We start from the raw sequence: 9,585 nt of genomic DNA, 5'->3' as shown, positions 1-9,585 counted from the left end.
AACACATAAATGTTTGCTTTTCAGTGTATAAACGTTTAATGTTACAGTTTGTAGTGTTTAAGAAAAGCATATTTACAAGCTCTCGTTAGTTAATTTGCAGCTGTTTAAGGTAAATTAGTTCCAATCTTCCAAAAACCTGTCGGGCACTGACACAGGTCAGAGACGCTCTGCAGCAATCACCTCCTCCACACACTCAGGTTCCTTGGCTTCCGTGTGCCGGAGACAGGGTTTGTTCACACAGGCGGTGTAGGTTCCTCGGATCAAAAAGAGCAGCGATATGACAGCATAGTAGCTGCCGTAGATGATAAACTGCAGAGCAGAGAGACGACACATAATCCTAAGCATTATTAGAATTATTTTATCTATGCTATGGCAGTGAACCACCTGCATCAAATAGACCTGCGTGCAACAGCTAATGATAACCACCAGGTGTCACTCTCTCAAAGTCAAGAACCATCGGGTTCTTGACTTTGAGTTGTTGTTAAATCCCTGTGTGCTGCCATTCAAATACGCAGTAGTATAATTACAGCCTGTACACGTACCTGCGTCACGATGTCCAGCCCCAGTGCAGCTTCATCAACAACTGTGACTGTAATGATGGTCTGCAGTGAGAGGGCTACAAAAGTGTTGATCCCAAAAGTCAGAGCATAGCACTCCATGGAGAGGTTAGAGGCGATCTGAAACCTGCGGTGACAAAGTCCTTATAATTATGAGAGATTCAGCACATACTCTAAGACTGCAATAGATTTGTATGGCACTGCAACCAGTAAGCTGACTCTAAACTAATATTGTCATCCTTTCCTCTGTATTGAACTGACAAAACAGTCCGTTTGAATGAATTCTTTAAGTTGTTCTTGTCACTTTTAAAACACATTTAGAGGAGCAGCGTGGAGAAATTCTATCATGCACTTACGTTGTGATGGTGATGAGGAGCATGTAACAGGATTTAAATATGGCATAACCGACGTAGCATACCCAGATGCTGCTCGTGAATGCCATCAGAAACACAGCACCTGACCCTACAGCTGAGAACATCCCCAAAGCCAGCTCTCCCCACACAACCCAGGTCACCTTGATGTAGCCCACAGAGAAGGCTGCTGCAGCACCTGGCCCATGAAGAAGAAAAATAAAGCAATTAGTCTGACATCCCAGCGGACGGCGCCTCCACTGCACATTTGCATCCTTCCCATTGTCATTCCCTGATTCGTCCATTACTTCTAACCTCCCTTTAACGGGAGAATAAAGGCCGCGGTGGCCTCATGCACACTCATGCATTTCCTGGCCTCCACAACGTTTGCTTATTATGATGAACCAGTTTCACCCAACTCCTGGAAACAACTATCAGTAATAATCAAAGAATCCATTACCTTTTAACTCTATCTCCTTAATAGAAGCAATTACTCTTCTTCTTCTCGCACTGAGGCGGGCCGAGCTTAAACCAAAAGGACCAGGGTGCTGCTATTCCCGTTCAAAATCAATACACATTGTCTGTGTAATCAGTTACCACAGATATGGCACAGCTGATTCCCTTTAATTGCAGGTTTTTATAGATCTATGTGCATTCAGAAATGGCAGCCTGTAATGACATTGTTAAATGTTATTTTGCTACATGATGTGGTTGTGCTGCAGTCTTCTCGCCTTTTCTAATTGAAGCAGAGACAGAGAACTCTGATTAGAGTCCTGCTTCCAGCTCACTGCAGTACAAATGAGTGGACCCCCTCTTACATCATTTTTCCTCTACTCTGATATAAAAGTAAGTTGAAAAGTAAAGTTATCTCAATTTATCTCATATGTCATTTATTAAGAGCATATATATTATATATAATAAATGAGGTCAGACCAAAACAAACAATATGTATTTCACCCTGACTGATGTAGACACATTCACGCTGTTACAGTCGCTTGACTGAAACATCTTGTAATTATTACTTTTAATCTAAAATAACCCGCTCTAACACCAATCTTACCTACAAGAGAGCACGCAGCCTCCACTCCTCCGTTGTAGATGGATGATGTGGCAGATGGCTCTATATGGTCCCACATAAGCTGGATGTAGTTGAAGACCTGCACGTAACCAGCTGTGGCCAGAGCCCACCACAGGGACCAGTAGATTAAATGTCTGAATGGTGATAATTATGACAAGAGATTATGATGATGACTGTACAGCTACTTCTACTGTTTAAAAGAAGTACCCTATGAATACATTATAAAAATTTGGACCAATTAGTAGTAATCCCAGGTGTTAATTAAATGCAAGTGGGCACTCAAAGCATCTTAGTGATTTAAAAAAAATATTGAAAGAAAAGAAATGCCTGGAAGAGTAGGACTCCCTGAAGCTTTGCCAAAGCAGATGAACTGCAGCGGCCACGTTTTCTCTGCTGCAGTAGCCAGCACTGCCATTATATTCCATCTTCCCTTTCCCCGAGCCTTCTCCATCCTTATCCGTCACTGACTCCTTCTCTCCCTGTGGCCCCTCTTGCTGGCAGTCTACTGCTGCAGCCTTCTTCCCTTTGAAGAACATGCTTGTCTGGGGCATGGGCAACCAGAATGAGACGAGAAATGCCACACTCACAATTCCCAGGGTAATAGTATTGATATAGAAGTAGTCCAGGCCTGTTGGTTACAATTGATCATTCATTAGTGCTTGTTTAAAGTTCAGTTCATAATTTTCTTTCTTGTCATGCATCAAATGTTATTTTTCATATTATTGTGATCAAATACTACGAGCCCATACCAGCAAGGGAGACAAGCATTTGGCCAAGGGTGGCGCCAAATGTATATCCAGCCAACATTGCACTGCGCAGGTAACCAGTAGCTCTTTGGTAATTCTCTACTGGAATTACACTGTAAATATAGGAAAAGTAGGCAACCTCCGTGGAAGTCACTACAGCATAGTTGACCTGTTGATGGAATAGAGCAGTTGTAAAGAGGCAGTAGATCATGATAAACTCTATTAAATGCATTAACAACGGTATGATTTAAGTTGTGATAACCGGAATAAATACAAAAGCTTTTAAAAGATTTCTTCAAGGGTAAGAAAGCGATCCAAACCTGCCCGGCCCTGTGTGAAAAAGATTGTGACTAGCTACATTTAACAGTAAAAATTGTTTGATGATCCGAAGGATGTAAGTGTGTCAAGTATGCAAAATAGTAAGAAATCAGGAAGTGGCAAAGTATTTTTTTTCACAGCACCTTTCACTCTTCATTCTTGAAACAACAACAAGAAGTTTTAACTGACCTGAAGGAAAGTCATAGCAGGAAGACCTGGGACAAAGCACAGTAGAATATAGTTGGTGATGAGAAAGAACCCCTGTACTATAATAAGGGGTTTGTACCTCAGGAAGTCAGTCAGGAGGAAGACGGGGAAAAGAAAGGCCAGGTAGGAATACGTCCAGATAGGAAACAGGTAGTTGGTCAGCTGGAAACCACAAGCACAACAAAACAGTACTGATGATCCCATTTGTACTTCTTTTTCATGACATGCATATCGCACTGCTTATGAAAACTGATGCATGTTTATTTGTTTTGTTTTGCTTTCATATAAGTGCTGAATGTGAAACTGCAGAACAGATTTGCTCCACTATCAAAGGACCTTGGATCTATATCGGACAATCATCCATCTAAAAGCAGTGAAGTAAGGTCTGAAAATCTGTTGAAAAGTAAAAGGCCACAGGGAAAGCTAAAGGCTAGGCCTGAAACTCTGATTGTGGCTGACTCTGCTGTAAAGGATGTACAAAGGATGTGCGGTAAGAACACTAAAGTCCTCTGTTTCCTAAGGATATGGTCAAACAACCTGATTGAGAGAATTCTTCAAATTGCAGATGAATATCCAACTGTGACAAACATTGTTCTGCATACAGGGTCAAACGATGTGTCCAAACAACAGACGGAGGTTCTGAAACGGGACTTTACTGGATTATTAAATACTGTAAACTCTCTGAATGCAGCTGTATTCATCAGTGGACCTGTACCGCCTGTCAGAGGAGGAGATGAGAGATTCAGCAGGTTGTTTGCACTGAATAAATGGCTTATATCAGCATGTACTGACCACTCAGTGCATTTTATTGATAATTTTAATATTTTTTGGGAACGCAGGCATCTGTTTAAAGCAAATGGATTTAATTTTAACAAGTCAGGGGTGAAACTGTTCACCTCCAACTTGTTTTATTCCATACATCATCCATCTGTGCTTGGCGCCAAGCACCAAGGCTGAGATAAACGAGGAGCTATCTCATAAAGAGGAACAAACAGTACTGCAAGAACAGACAAAGCCCAGCAGAAACCTTGAGGAGGAGCCTCATCTGCCCCCTGGGATGAGCTGCAGAAAGGAGAGACATCAGAGGCGAGAAGAGGGGTCCCTATTTGCCTCCAACTCTCTCAACAACACCAACGACCAGGACCAAGGACCACGACCTTCCCCAGTCCCCCAAACCCCTGACAGGCCATCACCCTCCTCCCCCTCCCTTTCTCCCTCCTCGCCACACCTGAAATTCACTGAGGAGATGATAGAGCAGGTCAATGCTGGGCTCAGATCTACCCCCCAGCCAAATCCCTTTTTGTCCCCCATAACCCCCCACCAGAGCAGCCAAAGGTTCGCCATCGAGCCCCGCCCTCAACAGAGTAATCGAAGTTACATTGCCCAGCCTCGTCCCCCTTAGCTCCTCCTTACCACCTTCATGCTCTGTCTCCGCAGTCTGATGTGTGATGTGTGGAGGGTCCGGGCTGCGAGGATTATGGCAGTGGTGACTAGGGCTGGGCGATATTACCCAAAATTCATATCTCGATATTTTTTAGCTGGATGGCGATATAAGATATATATCTCGGGTTTTTTTTTTTTAAGCCATAAGTTAAGAACAAAAAGAGAGTTCTTAGTCACACTGTGTCCCAGATGTCAAATGGGCATTTTCTTTACATACAGCGTAGATGTACATGAAGAAATTACTCAAAAATAAATTATCAGCATTTATTAAATAATCATGGTCCATAAATAAAAGAAAACAATGTTGTTTTTGTGCATAACGAAAAGCTCACAATTGTGCAGTAAAAATGTAAACTAATAGACGCTGAGCGTAATAACAAAGAGACAGATTTCACAGCTGCACCACGTCTCTGAACAGGTGCCATTTGTGGTCCTTATACACACACAGTACGGTAATATTACGTTGAAGCACAGTACGTATCACTCCGCGAGGCGGCTCCATCAAGCGGTGCAGCTCCGTAGCTTAGCAAAGTCATATTAAAACATTTTTTGACAGATTGCTGAGCGCTGTGTACCACATAAAATCGGTTCGCGGTCAGTAAGCACAACCAGAATTCATACATAAGGTGCACTGTCGATTTTTGAGAAAATGAAAGGATTTTAGGCCGTGCAGCCCCTCTGGGCTGCATGTCGTTAGCGCGGTTAGCTCGTTAGCGCGGTTAGCTCGCTAACACGTTGACACCGTCCAGCCCCACGCAGGGGGGGATCCGAGGTAACTCGCTAGCGGAGATTTTCCTCTTTCATCTTGTCATTGCCTGCAGGTAAAGCTATGGGGGAGGGGGAGTTGTGTTCAGTGAAGGAGAGGCGAGGCCGAGTAACGTTGCGTAGATACATAAGTGGACGAAAGAGAGGCAAACCTGCGGCTCCACAAGTATAATTATAACGTAACATAGACTATATCGATATAAACGATATTGTCACATCTTATATCTCGTATGAAAATATATTGATATTTTTAAAAAACTCGATATATCGCCCAGCCCTAGTGGTGACTTTTCCCAGGAGAAGCTGGGTCCCTGTTTACTAGAAGGTTTTAAAATTTCTGTACTTTTAGGTGACAGGAGACATGTGGCCTGGTCAAAACACAGAGAGCTGCACTCTAAAAGATCTTTAAATATAGTAAACATACCTTGTGTGCCACAGACTGCTCCCAAACACAAGGGGGCAAATAATACCTCTAAAACACTTAAGCTGGCTTTATTAAACGTTAGATCTTTAGCTGGGAAAACATTTTAAATTAATGATTTAATCACTGAGCACAGCCTTGATTTTATGTTTTTAACAGAAACTTGGTTGGACCAAAGTAACAGTGGAGCTGTTCTCATCGAGACGACCCCTCCTAACTACAGTTTTATCAGTGAGGCCAGGGTGAGCAGGAGAGGAGGGGGGTTGCTGTCTTATTTAATGAATCATTTCAATGTAAGCAGCTGTCTCCTGGAAGTTTTCAGTCTTTTGAATCTTTACAGCTGAAGGCCCCATCCAAAGTTGTGTTTCTTAATGTTTACAGGCCTCCCAAATACTGCACAGACTTTTTTAATGACCTCAGTGAACTGCTGTCTGTGATCTGATCCATGTGGACAACCCTCAGGACAAAGGGACTAAAGACCTGAGTAACACTTTGGGCAACTTTGGGCTGACTCAGCATGTAACAGAGGCCACACATAATAGAGGACACACTCTTGACCTACTGATCTCCAAGGGCCTGAGCATTTCAAAGGTTACTGTGTCTGATGTGGGCCTGTCTGATCATTACTGTGTTTTCTTTGAAAGTAAAATTTCAGCCCACACAAATATATCAACAGCAGTGATCACAAAACGGTGTATAACAGAACACAGTAGTGAGATATTTAACCAGGTCTTCCCCTTAACACCTGGCCTGTCCAGAGGTTCAGTCAATGAGCTCGTCAATAGCTTCAATGCTAAAATGTTAAATGTAATGGACACTATTGCTCCCATTAAGGTGAAGGTTATCTCTGGAAGGAAAAAGTCTCCACGGAGAAACTCCACACTAGTGAAAAATGAAAAAAGAGAGTGTAGGAAAGATGAGCACAGATGGAGAAAAACAAACCTCCAGGTTCACTATGACATCTATAAAGAAAAACTTCACAATTATAATTTACAACTGAGGAGTGCAAGGAGGTCCTACTTCTCTGACATCATCACTAAAAACAGCCATAATGCTCGGGTCTTATTTTCTACAGTTGACAGGCTAACAAACCCTCCTGTGTCAGTGGCAGCTGAACTTCATTCGACCATGGCCTGCAATGACTTTGCCAAATTCTTCACAGAAAAAAATCCAAAAGATTAGACAAGCAATTGGTACATCAACAGCATATTCAGGATATGTACCGTGTCCACTGAAAAACTGTTTAAACACCATGAAACAGTTTCACCCGATTAACAGCAAAGACCCGGGGGACATCTTATGTCAACTGAACTCCTCTTGCTGTTTAGATGGCCTGCCAACAAGTTTTTTCAAAAAGGTCTCAAAGTCTTCGAGTCAGACCTGTTACAGATCGTCAACTTTTCTTTAATATCAGGCGTGTTTCCAGAACCACTAAAAACTGCTGTAATTAAACCTATACTGAAAAACGACAATCTTGACATGACACAAATGAACAACTACAGGCCGATCTCAAATCTCCCATTTTTAAGTAAGATCATTGAAAAAGCAGTTTCTCAACAGCTCAATTACTTCTTAAAACAAAATAACTGCTATGAACTGTTGTATAACTGAATTTCCCAGAGGAACCCACCCGAGAGATTAATAAAGTTTCATCTAATCTAATCTAATCTAATCTAATCTAATCTAATCTAATCTAATCTAATCTAATGATGCCTTCCAGTCAGGTTTTAGACAGAACCACAGCACTGAAACCGCTCTGACCAAAGTGTTTAATGACATATGTCTGAATACAGACAGTGGAAAAATGTCAGTCTTAGTTTTACTGGATCTCAGTGCAGCATTTGATACAGTTGACCACAACATATTACTCAAACGACTGGAGAACTGGGCAGGTCTTTCAGGAACTGTACTAAACTGGTTCAAAACATACTAAGAAAACAGGGAATACTTTGTATCAATAGGTAACTTCACATCTGAGCAGACAAGTATCACATGAGGAGTTCCCCAAGGTTCCATCTTGGGACCCCCTCTGTTTAACATTTACATGCTCCCACTGGCACAGATTATAAAGAACAACAAAATAAACTATCATAGCTATGCAGATGACACACAAATATATATCACAATGTCACCAGGAGACCGAGGCCCTGTACAGGCTCTTGGTAAATGTATTGAGGAAATTAATGACTGGTTGTGCCACAATTTTCTCCAGCTAAACAAAAACAAAACTGAGGTAATAGTCTTTGGTGCCAAAGAAAAACGATTACAGGTCACCAGAGAACTTCAATCTATACACCAAAAAACCACAAACCAGGCGAGAAATTTGGGTGTAGTGATGATGCAGACCTAAACTTAGAAAAACACATTAAGACAATAACAAAGTCAGCTTACTATCACCTCAAGAATATTTCAAGGATAAAAGATCTGATGTCTCAACGGGACCTGGAAAAACTAGTCCACGCATTCATCTTTAGTAGGCTTGATTACTGTAACAGCATCTTTACAGGTCTACCTAAAAAATCAGTCAGACAACTACAGCTCATTCAGAACTCTGCTGCTCGAGTCCTCACTAAGACCAAAAAAGTGGACCACATCAGTCCAGCTCTGAGGTCTTTACACTGGCTGCCTGTCCGTCAGAGGATAGACTTTAAAGTTCTGATGCTGGTCTATAAAGCTCTGAATGGTTTAGGACCAAAATACATCAGTGACCTCCTGACCCAGTATGAACCTTCCAGATCCCTCAGGTCATCTGGATCCGGTTTTTTATCAGTTCTCAGAGTCAGAACCAGACACGGAGAAGCTGCATTCAGCTTTTATGCTCCATATATCTGGAACAAACTCCCAGAAAGCCTCAGATCAGCTGAAACACTCAGTTTATTTAAATCCAGGTAAATCCAAGACTCACCTATTCTCAGCTGCATTTGAATAAAACACCAAATCTACACTTTTAAGCTTAAATTTCAAAACTTATATTTTAACTACTGATTCACCTTGTTGTTGAATTGTGGTATATAAATAAACTTGCCTTGACTTGCCTTGCCTTTTAATAAAAGACAGAAAGTGTGTCCGTAGTCCTTACCACTTCTTCAGAAATGTTCTTGCATGGTCCAATAAGGTATGGTGTCAGGAAAGGTTCTGCAACCCTACAGTTTGCAAAAAATCCATAGAGTGACAGGATGGCTGTGGGGTAAACCCATCCAGATGACTTCAACTTGGCCCAGCACCCCATGTTAGTATCTCAGCGAGATTTCCCTGCTGTTTCCTTTTGTTTTTAGTTGCACTTCAGTCTTGATTTAAAAAAACACTATCTGGTTTAATACCAAAGCACTTTGAGCTTTCGTCAGGTTACCTTGTAAGTAGCTAGAATATAAACACTTAATCATCTACACATGCCTTATTCAGACTTTGACCTGTCAGGGAGCAACAGACAAGAAGAACGGTGAGGAAATAAGTACAGTCATTTATTGTGGGATTGGAGTGACTCACACTCTTAATAGGCATACTGATATTGGGAATATACAAGTGACTATTCCCTCCCAGAGTATAAAGACAGAGCTGCTAATAAAACAAAACATGAAATATTTGGATGTTTTCAAACAATTTATTACTACAAATGACTGCACTCACTGCATTGAGTTATATGAAAAGATTGGTAAGAGATTGCAGGCAAAATGAAGGCATCCGCATACAGTGGGGTGAA

General features: G+C 41.7%; 1 protein-coding gene across 2 annotated transcripts; it reads right to left on the bottom strand.

The window, feature by feature from the left end:
* Nucleotides 1-12: 12 nt before the first annotated feature.
* slc19a3b (solute carrier family 19 member 3b) lies at nucleotides 13-9,240 on the bottom strand. Of its 2 annotated transcripts, none has more exons than XM_076892256.1 (8): nucleotides 8,965-9,240; nucleotides 3,239-3,418; nucleotides 2,735-2,900; nucleotides 2,313-2,613; nucleotides 1,968-2,119; nucleotides 914-1,106; nucleotides 543-684; nucleotides 13-309 (listed from the first exon to the last, which is right to left on the bottom strand). In XM_076892256.1, the coding sequence occupies exons 1-8, from the start codon at nucleotides 9,112-9,114 to the stop codon at nucleotides 157-159; spliced, it is 1,437 nt and encodes a 478-aa protein (XP_076748371.1). In that variant the 5' UTR covers nucleotides 9,115-9,240; the 3' UTR covers nucleotides 13-156. The 2 variants fall into 2 exon arrangements, with proteins under 2 accessions (XP_076748371.1, XP_076748372.1); XM_076892257.1 differs by having other exon boundaries at nucleotides 31-254.
* Nucleotides 9,241-9,585: the final 345 nt, after the last annotated feature.

Source organism: Maylandia zebra, linkage group LG14 (assembly GCF_041146795.1).
Source record: "Maylandia zebra isolate NMK-2024a linkage group LG14, Mzebra_GT3a, whole genome shotgun sequence".
Taxonomy (NCBI): Eukaryota; Metazoa; Chordata; class Actinopteri; order Cichliformes; family Cichlidae; genus Maylandia; species Maylandia zebra.
Note: the sequence above shows the minus strand (reverse complement) of the source record. Positions and strands in the feature narration are given on the sequence as shown.